Source organism: Neoarius graeffei, chromosome 3 (genome assembly GCF_027579695.1).
Source record: "Neoarius graeffei isolate fNeoGra1 chromosome 3, fNeoGra1.pri, whole genome shotgun sequence".
NCBI lineage: Eukaryota > Metazoa > Chordata > Actinopteri > Siluriformes > Ariidae > Neoarius > Neoarius graeffei.
The window spans coordinates 69,798,342-69,819,335 of record NC_083571.1 but is presented as its reverse complement, the minus strand read 5'-3'; the positions used below and the strand labels follow the sequence as shown (position 1 = coordinate 69,819,335).

The 20,994-nt window shown below is 41.7% G+C and overlaps 1 protein-coding gene across 5 annotated transcripts in view; it reads left to right on the top strand.

Annotated features, from left to right (window-relative positions):
• si:dkey-162b23.4 (sodium/hydrogen exchanger 9B2) overlaps positions 1-20,994 on the top strand; it is a 29,598-nt gene that overhangs the window by 8,050 nt on the left and 554 nt on the right. Inside the window, exons 2-15 of one of the 5 annotated variants that reach the window (XR_009654334.1) lie at positions 175-447; positions 8,370-8,546; positions 9,082-9,268; positions 9,839-10,009; positions 12,323-12,465; positions 16,213-16,340; positions 16,548-16,723; positions 16,850-16,956; positions 17,089-17,238; positions 17,747-17,855; positions 18,092-18,228; positions 18,541-18,724; positions 18,917-19,037; positions 19,661-20,226. Coding sequence is in view for 3 of the 5 variants with exons in the window: in XM_060917197.1 (XP_060773180.1) it covers positions 8,469-8,546; positions 9,082-9,268; positions 9,839-10,009; positions 12,323-12,465; positions 16,213-16,340; positions 16,548-16,723; positions 16,850-16,956; positions 17,089-17,238; positions 17,747-17,855; positions 18,092-18,228; positions 18,541-18,724; positions 18,917-18,978 (1,632 nt within the window). In the remaining 2 variants the exon portion in view is untranslated. The other 4 variants (XR_009654335.1, XM_060917197.1, XM_060917199.1 and 1 more) reach the window with 4 other exon arrangements.

Below are 20,994 nucleotides of genomic sequence, written 5' to 3'. Positions count from 1 at the left end.
CTGAGCTTTAAATGTGTGTTTACTAACAGTCCTCAAAGTCTCCTGTGGGGGGTCGGCGACGTGAGAGTGTTAAGTCATCTTCATGATTTATTCCAAATATCTGGTATTGAACTGTAATGACTGTGGCTCTTAGGAAAGGAATAAACAGGCTTTACAACTCAGTGTGTATTTCAGAAACTGCTGATCTCCTGGGGTTTTCACACACAACAGTCTCTAGAGTTGACACAGAATGGTGCAAAAAACACTGAGTGAGCAGGGACAGTTCTGTGGGTGGCCTTGTTGAGAACAGAGGTCAGCTGCCAGGAAGGATATAGCAACTTGGATAATCACCCTTTACCACCGTGGTGAGCAGAAAAACATCTCAGCACGCAACATTGAGTTCCAGTCCTGCAGCCAAGAACAGCCTGGGATCTTAGAATCAAGAACAAGTTCCTGTTAAAGTGGCCGGTGAGTGTATATCTGCAGTTTATCTCTAGCAGGAAAGTTAGTCTTAATAATTATACATTACAGTACCCTGTACTTTGGAGTACAGGGTCCACTTCTGGACTCTTTTTATGACTCTGTGGTGGTATCAGCCATATTCTATGGAGTTGTCTGTTGGGGAAGCAGTATCACAACAGCAGAGAGGAAAAAACTGAACAAACTGATTCGGAAGGCAGGATCTGTCCTGGGCTGTGCACTGGACTCAGTGGACGTAGTGGAGGAGAGGAGGATGTTGGCCAAGTTGTCATCCTTAATGGCGAACACCTCCCATCCACTGCAGGAGACAGTAGCAGCACTGGGCAGCTCCTTCAGTGACCGGCTCCTCCATCTGCGGCGTGTTAAGGAGAGATACAGCAGCTCCTTCCTCCCTACTGCTGTGAGACTGTACAACCGGCACCTCACCAAGCACAGCACCAGACACTTCTCACAATAACGAACAATACTGTGCAGATCACTTCTACATCCATAGAAACTAGGGATGGTGAAAACTAAAAAAAAAATCTTGACTGACCACCGAGCCTCATTAGCCGGTTAAAGTCGGTTAACCTATGAGTTTAAACAGGGATGCAAACGGCGCGCCTTTTGGCGGATGCCGCCTTTTTCATGGCTGAATCGTGCGGATCCGTTTTTTTTTTTTTAGGGGGGGCGTTGGAGTGTCTGAATAATTTCATCAGAGTAAATTCTGTATTAAAATTACTAAATAAGCAAATGCCGTTACAGTCCATGAAACATAGGAAGTATGAGAAGAAAACAGTAAATCAGAAAGCTGCACACATTTGCGCAGCTTCCGCGAAAACGTGCGCAGCTTTCTGATTTACTGTTTTCATCTCATACTTCCTATGTTTCATGGACTGTAACGGCATTTGCTTATTTAGTAATTTTAATACAGAATTTACTCTGATGAAATTATTCAGACACTCCAACGCCCCCCCTTAAAAAAAAAAATCGGATGTGCACGATTCAGCCGTGAAAAAGGCGGCATCCGCCTAAAGGCGCGCCGTTTGCATCCCTGTTTAAAATTCTAGAATTGGAATTATTAGAATCTATTCTAAATCTAACCGCGAGCATCCGCACATTCAGTCCCAGTCGCTGCCCTCCACTCACATGACCTTTTCTACAGCGCGAAACATTTAGTCAAATGCGGCACTGATGTCGAGGGGTTTGTATTGGAGCGGAGGACAAATGGCTCCAGCTTAGAGACGGTTTCAGTCGGCCATGATGGCATTGAAAATAAAGTCAAGTGCTAGAAGAAGTACATAACATTCAGTGATGGGAATAACGGCGTTAAAATAAAGGCTGTTATAACGCCGGGTAATCTAATTAATTAGCTACAATCGTTATAACGCCGTTACCAATATCAACACGCCATTACTGCATGGTATTGAAGTTGCTCTGAAGCCGTCACCGACTTGGCTCACAGTCATAAAAGCTGCGTTTGTCACTCCCCCTCCAGACACCGCTGTCATTTCATTCTCTCCCCTTCCCTCCAAAAGTCGGCATCTGCGCCTTTAGTTTGTGTGGAGAGATATGATCTGCAATAACATGCATTGTTGGCTACAGACCGAAACATACTTTCAGAATGCACTGGCCAAGGTAGGACTAAACTCGATGTGCCTTCTAATAATAATTAAAAAAAAAAAAAACAGAATAGTAATTTGTAAGGGCGGCATGGTGGTGTAGTGGTTAGCGCTGTCGCCTCACAGCAAGAAGGTCCTGGGTTCGAGCCCCGGGGCCGGCGAGGGCCTTTCTGTGTGGAGTTTGCATGTTCTCCCCGTGTCCGCGTGGGTTTCCTCCGGGTGCTCCGGTTTCCCCCACAGTCCAAAGACATGCAGGTTAGGTTAACTGGTGACTCTAAATTGACCGTAGGTGTGAATGTGAGTGTGAATGGTTGTCTGTGTCTATGTGTCAGCCCTGTGATGACCTGGCGACTTGTCCAGGGTGTACCCCGCCTTTCGCCCGTAGTCAGCTGGGATAGGCTCCAGCTTGCCTGCGACCCTGTAGAAGGATAAAGCGGCTAGAGATAATGAGATGAGATGAGTAATTTGTAAGCTAAAAAGCCTGTGTCTGCACTTTTCTCTCTCCGAGTGGCAGCTGTCTTCAACTGGGGCGGGACATGACTGAATGGGTGTTTCTGATTTGTCAGCTGTCGTCCTTACACCGCATGGCATGCCCCAAGCGTTTACAACACAGAATTCCAGGTTCTCCGCTCCAAAATCGGCAGCTTCAAAACGATTGATTTTTTTTTTTTAACTGACAACCAAAAAAAAATTAACCGGTTGACGTTGATTCGGTCAACCATCGGTCAAACGGTCATCGGTTAACATCCCTAAGGCCATCCTTAAAAAAAAAAATCCGTTTCCTGTCCACCGGGTGAGCAAAAAAATTTTCAGTCGGGAGGGAGGGATTTATTTTTTTTATTTATTTTTTTATTATATATGGATGGATAAGAAATTGCAATGCTGTGTTTGCTTTTTCTTTCAGTACTTTTTTATTACAAAAGCAGACACATTTAATACAATATGAAAGTTTAATCAACTGAAACTTGTACAAAAACTGTAAGTTAGCATTTTAAATGCTGACTGCAACATTTGCAAAACTTTTACAAAGGTACTTAAAATGTCCGACACACGGACTTTTTGTAGTTCTAAATCGAGCGTTAGGCCTAGTTCAGATGAAATTACACTATTAAAATGATCACTGAATGATTTGTTTTTCTGAATCTTTACTATTTTGTTGTTCGCTAGAATACCATTTCGCGATTTCACACTTAAGCAAATGTTTGAAAACTCCGGATCTCCTTCCTTCATGGTGGCTGCCATTTTTTTGTGCCGCACAGCGCATGCGCAGAGCTGATTCGACAGGGCTTTCCACAAGCGCCGGCTGCGGCCACGCAATTAAGTCCAGCCGGCTACTTTAATGACTATTTTTATAGTCCACAGGCTCTAAATATTAATTTTTGATTTTAATAAAATTAAATGTTTATCTAACGGACTGACAATAATGTCAAACTGAACCGAACTCATTTAAGTTGTGATTCGCGCTGTTTGTACCGATAATAACCACAAATTCCCCGCCGACTTCATTGATCAGGGGAGAGCAACTCATCCGTGGCCCCGACATGCGGTGTGTGCGCGCACTCGGCGGAGGCAGTAGTGTGCGCGCGCACTCGGCGGAGGCAGTATGAGCTTTAGTGGAAAGCCCTGGGAATGCGTAAATGTCAAGTTCGAGTTTAGATTTACGAGCCCGAAAAAAATGTCGAAAAACCGGTGTTAAAAAAAAAATTTCACCCGCACAAACGGCACTCACCCGGCCGGTGAACCGGAAACAGAACATTTTTTAATAATGGCCTAATAGAAACCCCTCTGAACGTATACTGTGTGCACTGACTATCAGCATCAGTACTTTACAGCGAACTGCTAGCTACACATGGTTAAAATGGCTCTTGTGCAATATACCGACTTACACTATATTGCCAAAAGTATTCGCTCACCTGCCTTGACTCACATATGAGCTTAAGTGACATCCCATTCCTAATCCATAGGGTTCAATATGACGTCGGTCCACCCTTTGCAGCTAGAACAGCTTCAACTCTTCTGGGAAGGCTGTCCACAAGGTTTAGGAGTGTGTTTATGGGAATTTTTGACCATTCTTCCAGAAGTGCATTTGTGAGGTCACACACTGATGTTGGACGAGAAGGCCTGGCTCTCAGTCTCCGCTCTAATTCATCCCAAAGGTGTTCTATCGGGTTGAGGTCAGGACTCTGTGCAGGCCAGTCAAGTTCATCCACACCAGACTCTGTCATCCATGTCTTTATGGACCTTGCTTTGTGCACTGGTGCACAGTCATGTTGGAAGAGGAAGGGGCCAGCTCCAAACTGTAAAAACAGTCTGCATGCCTAGGTGCTTGATTTTATACACCTGTGACCATGGAAGTGATTGGAACACCTGATTCCAATAATTTGGATGGGTGAGCAAATACTTTTGGCAATATAGTGTACTTGTGCAATACCTGGGTAATACTTGCACGTGCAATACCACCTTTGTGATACACTTATGTTAACTATATATCTGCAAACCATTTAATTTATGCAAATTAAATTTTTTTTATCTCTATCCTTTTTTGTATACTTAGTACTTTTGCACTATTCCTTCACTGCCTTATCTTTTTTCTCTTTATATATTTTGCTGCTGTAACAATGTAAATTTCCCCTTGTGGGATAATAAAAGGGGCGGCACAGTGGTGTAGTGGTTAGCGCTGTCGCCTCACAGCAAGAAGGTCCAGGTTCGAGCCCCGTGGCCGGCGAGGGCCTTTCTGTGTGGAGTTTGCATGTTCTCCCCGTGTCCGCGTGGGTTTCCTCCGGGTGCTCCGGTTTCCCCCACAGTCCAAAGACATGCAGGTTAGGTTAACTGGTGACTCTAAGGCCCTGTCCACATGGCAACGGATTCAGGTGACTCCGATACAATTGCTTATCGTTTAGGCCTGGCGTCCACACGGCACCGGCGTTTTGGGTGCCCAAAACGCAATCTTTTTGAGAACGGGTTCCAGAGTGGAAAGATCTGGCAACGTTGCCGTTGTGAAGTCGTCTGGATGAGTAGAACGAATTTGTTTACGATGACGTCACAACCACATGACTGTCAGTGCTTCACGCCGGGTAGAAGTATAACGAACTCGATGCGAGTTGTCAACAAATCCTATAACTTGGTTCATGAAACGCGCTTACAAATTATTTTCACTGTGAATATTTATTGTGTAATGGTGCAAAGTGTGAGAGAGAGAGAGAGAGAGAGAGAGAGAGAGAGAATAGCCCTTAGGGCAGAGTCAATCCCGCCAGCAAAAATAGGGAAAAAAAGGAGCGATCTCACCTCTTCAGATGTTGGTTTAAGTCCTACAATACATTCCTCAAAAAGGGCGTAGAAGAGCAAATTAATCCATCAACGTGTAGCATTCAATTTATTCCGGACCATTAAAGACGCCGCCTTCCGCGTAGAATCATACGTCATCCTCGCCACCATATTGGATAGGTCAAAGTGGAGAATAAAGATTAGCTGCGTTTAACTGTCCCAACAGGTTTGCCGTCCAAACGAGATCAGATGGGATTACCTTTCACAGGTGAGACTGGAAAAATACTTTTCATTGTATTTGGTCATTATAATGTAATTTTACGAACAGATTTTCCTGACTTTGTGGCTAATATGAAGTCTCACGCATAATAGTTTATGCGCATGCGTCCTTACTTCTTCTATTGTTCTGGTGTCTCCGAAGGGACCGTCTTACAGCACCCCTAGAGGTGTGGCATGTGTATTGCATCGTTTTCAGCAAGCGTTGCGTTGCCATATGGACCTGATATTTTACTGATCGTTGCCCATTTGGACGCGATATATTTTTAAATAACATCTCGTTGCCGTTGTCGTGTGGATGTAGCCTAAATTGACCATAGGTGTGAATGTGAGTGTGAATGGTTGTCTGTGTCTATGTGTCAGCCCTGCGATGACCTGGCGACTTGTCCAGGGTGTACCCCGCCTTTCGCCCGTAGTCAGCTGGGATAGGCTCCAGCTTGCCTGCGACCCTGTAGAACAGGATAAGCAGCTACCAATAATGGATGGATAATAAAAGGCTGTCTTATCTTAAATCAAAGTCCTTCCCACACCATGTGGCGCATAGGGCAGCGCTGATCTCCGTTTCCATAGCCCTCGGCCTCTCACCTATTACATAGCTAGGGTTACAGTGGAGGGCTAGTCTTCTCATAACTGTGAGAGTTTGACTCCCCACTCGCATCTGTATTGCAGCGTGCCTTGCCAGATGGCAGTAGGTACCATTTTTATGATGGTCTTTGGTATGACCCGACTGTGAGTAGATCTCCCGATCGAGAGGTGGACACGCTAACCACTAGGCCAACTGGCGGTCAATAATTATAATAGCATGTTCTGTTTACATGGTAAAAATACTTTTATTGCAGGTGTAACTTCCATCTTCCATATTTTTTCAACATTTAAAGTGAGCCAGCTTTTCAATTTCATAAAATCAGTGAAATTTAGTTCCCTCTGAAATTTGGTCATTGTGATATATGTTTATTTCTGTAGCATCTCAGAAAATATCAGGCCATTCTGTGGCTGGGAAGTTATTTCATTTGAGGGGATTCCCGAGCAAATAATGTGCATGAAATCGCTCGCTTTGCGCAGTCAAGCAGACAGAGGAAGTCTGTGTGCGCATGCGCAGGTTTACCACCTTCTTCTTCTTTTGGGTTTTACGGCAGCGGGCATCTACAGGTTTACCTTGACCATGCACTGACCGTCACATCGTTCTGTCGCTAAACGAACAGCTGATCATACCGAGGTGCTCGCTGACCGCCCATATTTATTAGTTTGGTCCTGCGTTTCCTTTCCTTTGCAATATAACGTCTTTTCTTCTTGCTTTCCGTTACTGTAGTCGGTCTTTCATGTTTCATTCGCACACTCACATCCTCCGTTTTTCTCTCCTGTTTCAAATTTGTATCCCACAATGCCTTGCGCGAACAGGGAAAGCCCACCACGTGATGCATGATGTAGTATCTTGAATTGGGTCATGGTGAAGCAGGAAAAAATAGTGGAGAATTTAGGGCTATGTGGCCCTAAATTCGTTAATTGTTCTCATCTCATCTCATTATCTCTAGCCGCTTTATCCTGTTCTACAGGGTCGCAGGCAAGCTGGAGCCTATCCCAGCTGACTACGGGCGAAAGGCGGGGTACACCCTGGACAAGTCGCCAGGTCATCACAGGGCTGACACATAGACACAGACAACCATTCACACTCACATTCACACCTACGGTCAATTTAGAGTCACCAGTTAACCTAACCTGCATGTCTTTGGACTGTGGGGGAAACCGGAGCACCCGGAGGAAACCCACGCGGACACGGGGAGAACATGCAAACTCCGCACAGAAAGGCCCTCGCCGGCCCCGGGGCTCGAACCCAGGACCTTCTTGCTGTGAGGCGACAGCGCTAACCACTACACCACCGTGCCGCCCCGTTAATTGTTCTATTTAAAAAAAAAAAAAAACTAATAAAATTGAAAGTCTGTAATTTGAATTCAGTAGCTTTCAGTCCACTAAACAAAAATAGTTGGGTGTTGGAAAATTCTTATGACCTACACTTGAAAACTCTGAAAGTCAGTCCACCTTTAAAATGATTTTTTTTTTTGTAAAACGAGACAAAAAAAATATGCGTAGATTTTGGCCTTTAAATTTACACTGTATGATACTGGGGAAAGATATTTCAGTTCCGTTTTCAATTTCAGTCTCCTTCAGACACTGTAATTTTATTCTATGTGTTTGTTTAAATTTATGAGCAAGCTGACTATGAAAATTGCCCTTGTCCCCATGATGGTAAAACTGCCCTATTCTCTCTTTAGAGGTTAATCAGACAAAAAGGAAACACTGTTTGTCCATGTTATGCAGTAATCTCAAAGAAGCATCGACTCCTCTGTCCTGAAGATTTAAAGTTATAAAGCTCCAGCTTTACCGCTGACTGTTATAAAGTGCTGACGTTGGAGACTCCTTCCATTTTTTGGTTTTGATGCAAAATTGATGCAATATAAACATCTCTTTAAGAAAGCGTCACCAGATCAGCGGTTTACTGTCGGTGATGCGTTCACCGTGTGAATAAGCTGCTGCTATAGAAACTAGTGCATTAATATAAACCTGCACTACTGTCAGAGTTGCTGTTATAGACAATTAATCAACACCTGAAGAAGAAGAATCACAGTCTCAGATTCAACATACTGAACTGTGTATCATGAGTTTTTTAAGGAGAACAGCATCATATTTTATTATATCCGTATCACCCAGCTTTATAGAGCAGAGGTGCAAATTAAACACCTGAGTGAGTGTGTCCTCCTTGGTGTATAATAGGCTGCCTGTAGCTCTGCCCACTTAGTAGGTGGGATGTGGATGGTGAACTTCCTCCCTGGTCAGTGCAGTACATCAGAGATGAAGTGACCTCACTGGACTATGGAGCATGCTGCGTCTCGTCCCGATTCGTCCCACTCAGAGGAGGAAGAAGCTCCTGTGGTGGGAAACCATGCTGAGGTACGTCACGAGTTAAAGATGAATTTTTAAAAAATCATTTACATTTATTATTCATGTTATCATTTATGTCCTGACCTTTAACGACATCCTGTACTTAATTATTAATTTAAATTACATTTAAACCTAATCTTGGTTTTGTTTTACTGTATCTTAATAAATATAAGATGTAATAGTGTAATGTTATGATGTATATACAGTTTATAATGTTCTTACAAGTCATTGTGTGTGTTATTATTGAATTATACACTCTGTTACATGAGTAGGTTTTATGCAGTGTGTGTGTGTGTGTGTGTGTGTGAGAGAGAGACAAACCCTGCAGAACAAACAGGAAGTTGTCACACCACTGATATGCTCTTTATTCTGATATTTCTGATACTGGAACTTAAATGCACATGAGTCAACACGGGCTGGGTTCATGTGCACTGCGTTCTGTTCAGTTCTCAGTGAACAGTTCTTATCTGTGCTAAACTCACACACACACAGTAAAGTGTTATATAGTATGTTTTTATGATCAGGTGTGTATTCGTGTTTCCAGCACTCTTCTGGGACTCAGGTGTTCCAGGGGTTGTTGAGTGAGCACATGGAGGAGACGGAGGTGCAGAGAGCCATGCACTCGATGGACGCCTCCACCAACACGGAGCCGAAGCGACGGTGCTGTGGCTGGCTGAGGAGGCGGTGCCCGTGTCCCCCCCGCGGCCTCCTGGCGTCGCTTATTACCAAAGGTGATGAGGCAAAGAGCGGTACCAATGATTTACCAATAACAGACGAGTATACACAAATCCACTCCAGACCACACCGCTGAGCCCTGAATGTGTCATTTTAAATCATTAAAATAAAGAATAAATTAATTGTACATCCTTGTAAATTATATACTGTTATATACAATTAAATTATATATTTTTGCATTCTCAGAAGCAACTAAAAATGGTCCAAGAGCATTTCTGCGTCACACCTTTTACCTCATTGGCAATCAGATGAATATGCATTACTATGCAAACCCACATGACACGCCCCCACATTCTCCTGGCATTTCCATTCGCCAGATATCACTAACGTTATCGAACTTGACGAGCCGCTGCGCTGACTGCAAGTAAACCAGCTCACATTTGTGACACGAGTCAGATTTCAGTATCGGAGTCTCTTCAGTTTCTCGCTGATTTATTTTACGCCAGCCAAAGTCTCTGTGTTACCATGACAACAAGTATCTCATCATTGCTAGCATCAGGTAGGTTTTTAGCATTCAGGTTGTGTGGCTACATTTATTTAACTGGAGTGTGTATGTGTGTGTCCAGCATCCATGGCTGCAGTGTTATTCGGAGTGGTTTGGTCCATCACTGAGAAGGAGTGTCTCCCTGGAGGAAACCTATTCGGCATCATCGCCGTGTTTTTCTGCTCTCTGATCGGAGGAAAGCTGGTGGGACTTATCCGTCTGCCCCGCCTTCCACCTCTCCCTCCCCTCCTGGGTATCAGGCCTTCTTTTATTCTCTCTGACTTTTTTTTTTTTTACTTTTCCATATAAGGGATGAATTATTCTCTGTCAACTGTCGTGTTAATATTCTGAGGAGGCATAAAAAGATGATGTCATCTAAACAGCACCAGTGATAATAGTGATTTTATATATATATATATATATATATATATATATATATATATATATATATACATACAGTTGCAATCAGAAATATTCAACACCCTCACCTTAAAAGACATTATAGTGATGTGGATGAAAGATAATGACAATAAATGACAAAAAAGCTCATTAAACAACAAAAAATATTCATTGATACATATTTGAGTTATTTTGACAACAGGAGTTGACTTAACTTTGAAGTTCAAATGAAAATGTAAATCTTTTAACACGTGTGCATGTGCACTATTATTCAACCCCCAGCTTCAGTACTTTGTGGAGCATCCTTTAGCTTTTATAACTTCTAACAAACGTTTTCAGTAAGTGCTGACAAGCTTCTTACACCTCTCGATTGGAATCTTTGCCCATTCTTCACGTGCAAAAGCCTCTAGCTCAGTGATGTTTGATGGCTTCTGTGCTGCAACTGCCTTCTTTAAATCCCACCAAAGATTTTCAATGGGATTTAAATCTGGTGACTGAGAAGGCCACTCCAGGACATTCCAGGATCTTTTTCTCAACCAAGCTTTGGTTGACTTGGAGGTGTGCTTGGGATCATTGTCTTGCTGGAAAGTCCATTGATCACCTAGGTTTAATTTGTCAACAGAAGGCATCACGTTCCTCTTTAAAATGGCCTGGTATTTCTGGGAATCCATGATGCCAGGTACGCAATCAAGATTGCCAGTTCCTGCCGCAGAAAAACAGCCCCACATCATCAGTGACCCTCCTCTATGCTTGACTGTGGGGATGGTATTCTTCTGGTCATAAGCCTGGCCTTTCGCATGCCAGACATACCGCTGGTCCATATGTCCAAACAGTTCCAGTTTGGTTTCATCAGTCCATAGAACTGTCTCCCAAAACTCTCTAGTCTTATCCAAATTCCTCCTGGCATATTCTAGTCGACTTTTGATGTTCCTTGTGGTCAAGAGTGGAGTGCGTCTTGGAGTCCGGCCATGAAATCCTTGTTTATTCAGTGCACGTCTTCTAGTTGCCACTGAAGCACTTGTTCCAGCTTTCATCATGTCATCCTGTAGGTGTCTTGCACTCACATGGGGGTTTTTCGTAGTTGTCCTGACTAAGTGGCTCAGGGCCCTTGATGAAATTTTGGGCTTTCTTCCACGGCCAGGCAGGTTTGCAGCTGTTCCATAAGTTTTAAACTTCCGTATAATGCTCCCAACGGTGTCTCTTGGAATGTTAGATTTTTTGGAAATAACCTCCTCTCTCAGCTTTTGTGGAAGCTCCTTTGTCTTTCCCATGATTCCAACTGACCTTGAATACTTTCAATACTTTCATGGGTGAGGTTTATATATGCATCACAGCGGAAGCAAATGAAGGATCATGATAGAGTTCCCAAAGACTTAATTATGTTTCAATTCCACTTTAGGCCATAAAAACTGTCAGAGAGCTTTAAAAACAACAATATTATATAGGGGTTGAATAATTGTGACATGGCTATCTTAAGAAAATATACTGTTACACACAAATACTGCATCATGCATTTTCTGTGTTGATTTTATGTATCACTCAACTCATAAAGAAGTCATCCAAAGCAGAATCTTGCTCTTTGAAAAAAACTTGAATTGATAAATCCTTAAAATCTTTGGGGGGTTTGAATATTTCTGATTGCAAGTGTGTGTGTGTGTGTGTATATATATATAAAATAGTGTATGTGTGTGTGTGTGTGTGTGTGTGTATATATATAGTGTGTGTGTGTATATATAAAATATAGTGTGTGTGTGTATATATATATATATATATATATATATATATATATATATATAGTGTGTGTGTGTCGAGATAAATGTCCTTTGGCAGTTAATGTAGTTCACTTAAAGTTAAATAAATATAGTTAAGTTTGTATGATAGTTTGAAGTTTAATTTGAGTTCAGATTAATGGTGCAACAAAAGAAAGTAAAGAAGAAAGTTGCAAAACTGAAACCTGCTGCGAGGATTCCTGCGAAAGTTTCAATTTTATTCCTGTTGACCGCTTTAAAATAATATTTCCACCTGCCATAAAACATAAGCTCTACTATTCAAACAAATATCTTGTTTTTCTCCAAACAAAATCCATGAGAAGCATAGCTGATATCCCAGAGGGGAGTTAGAACTTCACTGTGTGTGTGTGTGTGTGTGTGTGTGTGTGTGTTTTCAGGTATGTTGTTAGCAGGTGTCCTTCTCAGGAACATCCCCATAGTGGCGGACACCGTGAACATCAACTTCAGGTGGTCCGCCTCCCTCAGAAACATCGCCCTGGCTGTTATTCTGACCCGAGCTGGCCTAGGATTGGACGCCTCGGTATGTCAATCATTTCCCAACTCCACCCACAACCCGCTGGGACAGGAGTTCATGTTTTGTTTGTGTGTGTAGTGCAGTTTGCCTTCATGTGATTTAGAGCATTTTGTGCATTAGGAAAGAAAGTTCTGTACATTAATGAAGTTTAAAAAGTAAATGAAATTTTTTTTTTAGTTGTTAATGTAAAAGAAAGTAGAGAAGTGAGTAAAAAAGGTTAAATACGGAAGTTAATGTGGTCATTTTTATCTGTTTAAAAAAGCAAGTGAATGTCATTGAAAGTCAGAGGTAAGTTAAAAGATTAAAGTTTAGTCATTTAAGTAAATAAATACGGCTGTCGAAAGTCAGGAAGGTTTGAAGGTGAGTTACGCATTAAAGTAAATCTGCAAGTGCATTCATATCATTCAGAAATTAAGTAAAGTAAAAATGTAGGTTCATATAAAAATAATAGTAATAATAATAATAATAATAATTTATTTCAAAGCATTTCAGTGTCTCAGTGCTCTAACAATAAAAATGATAATAATATGAGCCAATAATAAATTCTAACAATAAAAGCTTATGTATATTAGTGTGTACATATATTTAAAAATTGTGAAAACAAATTAATCAAAACGAAGATTAGTATTCAAATCTTAAAGTTCTAATAATGTATACATAAAATGTAATGTAGTATAATAAAAGTAATGTTCATAATTAATAAGATTGTTCAAAAAGTTATGTCTTACTTACAGCGCCCTCCACAATTATTGGCACCCCTCGTTAAGACATGTTCTTAGGCTTCTAATAAATTCATTTTTTTTTAAATAATATAGGACAACAATGCAAAAAAAGAGAAAAATCCAACCTTTAATTCAAGTGCATTTATTCAGTGGGAAAAAAATCCCACATTAAGAAATAATTCTTTTACATGAAATCATGTGTGCCACAATTATTGGCACCCCTGATGTTAATACTTTGTACAACTCTCTTTTGCCAACAAGACAGCACTTAATATTCTCCTATAACATTTCACAAGATGGGAGAATATAGAGAGAGGGATCTTCGACCATTCCTCTTTACACAATCTCTCTAAGTCATCCAGAGTAGAGGTCTGCGCGGGTTGGATTTTTCAGTCCCGCTCCCGCCCACGCCCACATTGTGCAGTCCCTCCCGCCCGCGCCCGCAAAGAATTATGATTTTTAGTCCCGCTCCCGGCCGCGCCCACAAAAAAATTATGATTTTCAGTCCCGCTCCCGCCCGCACCTGCCATATTTTGTCCCGCTCCCGCCCGCAAATCCCGCATGATGCAGACATTCGCGTTATTTCTCAGGAAAGTTCTTGTCTTGACACAGCGTGATGGTGCCCTGCCCCCTACTTTGAGTGGATTTGAGCATAAATATCTACAGCTCACGTTCACGTTTGTTATTATTTACCTTGTTTCTGAATTCAGCATGTAGTGTCTCTAACGATAATAATAATAATTAGTGCTGTCAAGCGATTAAAATATTTAATCGCGAATCGCACATTTTTATCACATGAGAAACCATTGTAATTCTCTGATCAGCATAAAAAAGTGAATGGGCTTGCTTTGTACCAATGGTGTTTTTTTTTGTTTTTTATTGCAAAGCAGAGCTAGTAAGAGAAGTGAATTGATTTACTGCTTGAGTTAGTCTACAACTCTAATCAGAGAGACAGGTTACACAGTGACGGTAGGCTTGACTCAATGCTATCCCAGAAATCCTTCCTGTAATATGCAAATTTGGCTGTCCAATCAGAGGCGGCCAAATTTGCATATTACAGGAAGGATTTCTGGGATAGCATTGAGTCAATCCCTTCACTCATGGTTCTCTTGCTAGCTGGGTGTGAACTGCGAGTCATTAGAGTGATCAAAGGATTTCCCGTTAGGGTGATCAATGGCAAATTTAAGATGCCATTCCTCACTCAATCTGGCAATCTGACTCTCTCTGCAAATTTAGGCATCTTAAAATGTTTTTATTAATGCCAAATAAAATATCCAGCACAAATTATATATGATAGACATAAATTAATAATTTATAAATTTTATTTCAAACACGTTTTTAGTCAGCGGGACTGCAGCTTATCACCGCTCCCGCCCGCGCCGCATATGTGCACTCCTGCTCCCGCCCGCGCGCGCATATGTGCACTTCCGGTCCCGCCCGCGCCCGCAATGACTTTCAAAATTTGTCCCACGCCGCACTGCTTTGCGGCGGGTCCCGCGAGTCCTGCGGGACTCCCGCGGGAGTGCAGGGCTCTAATCCAGAGTCCTGGGTCCTCTCCTCTGCACTCTCCTCTTCAGCTTACCCCACAGGTTTTCAGTTGGGTTGAGGTCTGGGGACTGAGATGGCCATGGGAGGAGCTTGATTTTGTGTCTGGTGAACCATTTTTGTGTAGATTTGGCCACATGTTTAGGGTCATTATCTTGCTGAAAGACCCAGTGACAACCCATCTTCAGCTTTCAGGCAGAGGCCACCAGATTTTGATTTAAAATGTCCTGGTATTTCAAAGAGTTCATGATGCCATGCACCCTAACAAGGTTCCCGGGGCCTTTGAAAGAGAAACAGGCCCACAGCATCACCGGTCCGCCCCCATACCTCACAGTGGGCATGAGGTACTTTTCCGCATACTCATCTTTTGTGATGTATTAGAGTGTTTGTTGCCAAAAAGCTCTATCTTGGTCTCATCTGACCAAAGCACACGGTCCCAGTTGAAGTCCCAGTACCGCTTAGCGAACTCCAGACGTTTACGTTTATGCTTGTAAGTGAGAAAAGGCTTTTTCCGTGCATTTTTCCAAACAGCTTGTTGGCATGTAGATAGCGCCTGATGGTTGTTATGGAGACTTTGTGACCCCAAGATGCTACTCTTTGATGCAATTCTCTAACAGTGAGCTTTGGAGAACTTTTTACTTCTCTTACCATCCTCCTCACTGTGCGTGGTGGCAAGATAAACTTGCGTCCTCGTCCAGGCTTGTTTGCCACTGTTCCAGTTGTTTTAAACTTCTTGATGATTCCTCTGACTGTAGATATGGGCCGGTGTAGGCGAGTGGCTATTTTTTTGTAGCCATTGCCTGACTTACGAAGGTCGACACACATCTGCCTTACTTGAATGGTGTGTTCTCTTGTCTTTCCCATGTTGAATAGTGGATAAGAGAAATAGGTCTCTGTGTCACATCATATTTATACCCCAGGGAAACAGGATGTGATGAATTACTAATTAAAGGTTCCTAGATACTCTGATCAACTTTATAAACTACAGTAGAAATGACAGAAATGCTTCAATTACATTTATTTTCTAGGAATTGTTATGGGTGCCAATAATTGTGGAACAGGTGATTTTATGCAAAATAATTATTTCTTAGTCAGGGAATTTTTTTTTAAATTCACTTGAGTTAAAGGTTACATTTTTCTACAATTTTCAGTGTGAGATTATGCTTCTGCAATAAAAATTGAATTTATTTTAAGGCTTTTAACACATCTTAACCGGGGTGCCAATAATTGTGGAGGGCGCTGTAAGTATAAGTTAAATAAGGTAACTATTTGATTTTTATGATATTTAATTTATTCTGAGGGTAATCAGGTTTATATTTGAAACATTACACTTCACAAAAACAGTTACTGTGATGAAGTGGAATAAAACTATTATATTAATAACTGTAATAAGGAACTGGAAAGCTGATTTCTAACACCACTTAATGGAAACTTTTCACATCTTCTCCTGAAAACTGCTGTTAAATCTTTATAAAAATGATTTCAGGCGCTGAAGAAGCTGAAGGCGGTGTGTGGCCGTGTGGCTGTGGGTCCGTGTCTGATTGAAACCTCGACCGTGGCTCTGCTGTCTCACTTCCTCATGGGACTTCCCTGGGTCTGGGGCTTCATCCTGGGGTTCGGCTGCTCTTATTAAACTCACATCACACACTTCACAGTGTCACACAGGTGCAGCTGAAGTAAAACGTGTTCATTTGTGATACAGGTATAATTACGTGTTAATTAAGGATGTAGATGAGTGAAAGAAATAAAGAATGAAGATGGAATCTGAACAGGAAACCATAAGCGAGTGATGAGACGGAGTGTCGTGTCTGTTGTGTTCAGGTTTGTTCTGGGCGCCGTGTCTCCCGCTGTCGTGGTTCCCTCCATGCTGCTGCTGCAGAAGGACGGTTATGGGGCAGAGCAGGGCGTCCCTACACTGTTAATGGCTGCCGGCAGCTTCGACGACGTTCTCGCCATCACAGGGTTCACCACCTGCCTTGGCATCGCCTTCGCCACCGGTACTGAACCTCACGCTGGATAAAGCTCTCTCAGAAACATTCAAAAAGTGAGATAAAAAAAAATAACGTGCCTAAAAGAGATTTTCCCTCTGGTTCTAAACTCAATCTTTGTGCCGCCCCCTGCAGGCTCCACCTGGTTCAACATCCTCCGAGGGTTTTTAGAGGTTTTAGGAGGTGTGGTTTTGGGCGTGGCTCTCGGTTTCTTCCTTCGGTATTTTCCCAGTAAAGACCAGGTAAAGTTTCCTCATTATGCTCCGTGTGCACATTACACAGGTCTACATCAGAGGAACCTGACTCTCAGATCATTTTTGCTGGAAATGTGTGATGATAATATTTGTGTGTTTTATCATGTGTGTGTTCTGCAGAAAGCCGTGGTGCTGAAGCGTTCCTTCCTGCTGCTCGGTCTCAGTGTGTTCGCAGTGTTCGGCTCTAACGTGGCTGGATTCCCCGGTTCTGGAGGACTCTGTACACTCGTCCTCGCGTTCCTTGCTGGAACCGGCTGGGAAAAAAACAAGGTCTGATTCTGTCACTCAAAAAAGGAAAAAAAAAGTCCACTTTACTTTCTACTTAAATCTTTCTTTACATGATTATATTTTCTGCATGTAAATAATAAATCTTTTTTTTATTTTCCACTTTACTTAATTATTTTCTTCTTTTATGCTTTTCTTTTTATTTTCCTTTCCTTTCTTTATTCCGTTTCTTTTTCCATTACTGAATTACTCACTGTCAATTGATTTTACTTGTTTTGTTTCTTTTTTCCGTTTCCTTCTGCCTTCTCCTTTTTTTTCTTTTGTTTGTTTCTTTCTTCCATTATTGACTTCTTTTGTTTCTTTGGTTGTGCTTGTTCCTTTTTCTTTTCTCTTTATTGTTGTTTTCATTTCCTTTCTTTTTAACATTCTTTTGCTTTTCTTTTCATAATACCTGGCTTTATTTTTTTCCTTTTTATTTCTTTATATTTTCCTTTTTCCTAATCCTTTTGGTATCCTCCCCCTCTCTCTCTCTCTCTCTCTCTCTCTCTCTCAGGTTCCTGTAGAGGATGTTGTAGGTAAAGTGTGGGACGTGTTTCAGCCGCTGTTGTTTGGGCTGATTGGAGCTGAAATCAGAATCGGTGCTCTAGAGCCCATCACTGTGGGTCAGTCTCTCTCTCTCACACACACACACACACACACACACACAATACTAAAGAAAAGAAGCAGTTTCATAATTTTATAAATACAAAAAAATGATCCATATTTAATGACTAAAAGGACTTCATCTGTTCGAGGAGGGAAACAAATTACCATGAGGGCGTTTAGTATCAGCACCACATTGTGTGTGTGTGTGTGTGTGTGTGTGTGTGTGTCCGTCCGTCCGTCCGTCCATCCTCAGCTCTGGGTCTTGCCGCTCTCAGCATTGCCCTGAGTGTGAGGGTCTTCTTCACTTTCCTCATGGTGCTCTGCGCTGGATTTAATTTTAAAGAGAAGATCTTCATCGCTCTGGCCTGGATGCCTAAAGCCACTGTTCAGGTCACGATCGCTTAAAGACTCATTACATACAGCTTATAACCCGTTTATAACGCATTTATATCACAATTCTTCTTGTTTATTTTTATTTTCTCATTTCCTTTGATCTATATTTTTCTTTCTCTTGAATGTAAATTATTATATTATAGTATATCTACATACACACACATTACGCGTATATGTTTATATATCTATAGTATGCTCAGATCGTCCCATGGTTTGGTTTGTCCGTTATTAATCAGGAAACAGGAAATGAAGGTAACCCGAACGCTGCAATGATTGGCCGAATGATTGGCTGAGTGTCTCTCTTGGCAGGCTGCGATTGGCTCGACGGCTCTGGACATGGCACGTGTGAAGCAGGATGAGGAGCTTCAGCGTTTTGGTATGAACGTGCTGAATGTGGCTGTTCTCTCCATCCTCATCACTGCTCCAGTCGGAGCGCTGCTCATTGGCTTGTGTGGACCACGTCTACTGAGGAAACCTGAGAACCCTGAGTGGGGTGAGACAGACACACACACACGCTCACAGATGGAAGGATGGATGAATGGATGTATAGCCTAATAGATCTGTAGATGGAATGATGGATACATGTCGAGATAAATGGATGGATGAATAAATTGATGTGATTTTGAATTTAACATCATAAACATTGATATACAGGCCTTTAAGTGTTTGTGTGTTTTTATTACAGCTGTAAGTCAGGGCACATTGTCACCTCCAGATGCCCAGATGACGTACGAGAGTGCAATCTGAGGCTTGTGGACGTTTCCAGAACAGACTTTCAGAAGATCAGTGACTCAAACTCTGGCTTTGTGAGTCTACTGTGTCTCCCCTGTGATTACTCTTTGATTTCCTCTCTGACTCTTCTGTGACTCTGACTGTCCTATGACTCTTCTCTTTAACACTTCTTCTCTGACTCTCCTATGACTCCTCTCTTTAATTCTGCTCTGACTCTCTTGTGAATCTTCTGTGACTCTCTCTGACTCCTGTCTGACTTCTCTTTGACTGTCATGTGACTCCTCTCTGACTCTCCTATGACTCTTCTCTAACACTTCTGACTATCCTGTGACTCTTTTGTGATTCCTCTCTGACTACTCCCTGACTCTCCCGTGAATCCTCTCTGATTCTCCCGTGACAGTTCTCTGACTCCTCCTTGACTTGCCTCTGACTCCTCTCTGACTCTCCTGTGATGCAACTTTGAATGCTCCTTGACTCTCTGGCGCTCCTTGGACTCCTCGCTGACTCCTTTGTGTTTCCTCTCGGACTCTCCTGTGAATCCATTCTGACTCTGTCATCCCTCCATGTTAGATGAATGAAGGAGTTTGCTATTTTTGTTTCTTATGATTTAAGAAAATAACAATTTTGTGGGCATTGTTGTGTATACATTTTACTCTCATTTACTGTAAGGCCTTTATTTTTATTTTATGTTTCTAAGGTCACTGCAGGAAAAGAGGAGTGGAAGATAGAGACAAACACTCATGAGAATTAATTTTTGTACTTTCAGAAATTATTTAGTGTCTCTAAGTCTTTGTTGTATTTAAACAAAGGGTTACACTTTAAAGACAAAACACTATCATGATGGGATGATGCCATTTTGCTTACAGCAATAAATCTGGGTGCATTTTATAAAATATAATGAAATAATCAGTTTTCCTCAGGTCATCTTTCTCCTTTCAGTCGTACTATGGCTCTACTGGGACTGATAACTTTATTTATTTACGCCTGTTTCGCTGCTGGAATAAACACACTGTTGCTTTTTCATTGTTTCTGAGATTTTTACTGGATTTTTTTTATGAATGAGTATACTGTATAGACATCAGTGTGTATTACTCTGGTCTTTATTTGTGTTTTGTGTGTTATATATTTGTAGATTTGAAGGTCAATGTATAATTACCTCCATACTGTTTAAATGTGGTCATACAGATGAATCATACAGGAATAATTTCATGGCTCTGGTCAGTGATGAGTCAGTGGATCTATTAAAGGATTTATTGCCAACTATTCTCGGCATGATGTCTTTAATTCACCGAGGAAATGTAATCAAATTAGTGTGTGAAATGTGCAATACAGACTTTGACCACAAGGTGGAATCAGAGCTCAAAGTAAATGAACTGGTTGTGGAGGCAGAACATTCAGAAAATCTGAGGCTGCTATACAAATTATTTAATATTTGTCACTTGGTCCTCTTCATCTACTTTATGCTGTGAAATATATTTCTGAGCATTATTGTTAAAGTTATCAGTCACGGAAAAGGATAATTTGATGACGTGTAATCCATCATTAAGATTCAGGAAACTAAAATCAGTCCCTCTGCTTGTTTGGACAAGTTTTACTCTGGATCATGTTAAAGTAATCTGTCACAAAGAGAAGTGAGAATTTTAATCCTCGTCTCCAGGACAGATCCAAAGAAAAACAAAGAAGATACTGTAAACCCCCCCCACACACACACCGAGACAGGACTTCCGCTCCTGTAGTTTGAGAAATGAGGAACAGTAAAGACACCAAGCTTGCAGGAAGGGCAGGCTGTGTACAGCAGCAACATCAGTAAAGTGAATATTAACACAACATTCTTCACTGATAATGACGTTCAGTACAACCTGGGAAATGCTGGTGAATATTTGAACAAACATGAGCCTTCCTCTCCTGCTGTGCTGTAAGTGTGCTGCTTTCTGTGAACATTTTTTTGTAGGGATTTTGAAACTCCAGTATTTGTTTGTACGTTGGATGTAATCAGTTTTCCTGTCTCCAATTCAGTTTACATTTAACACA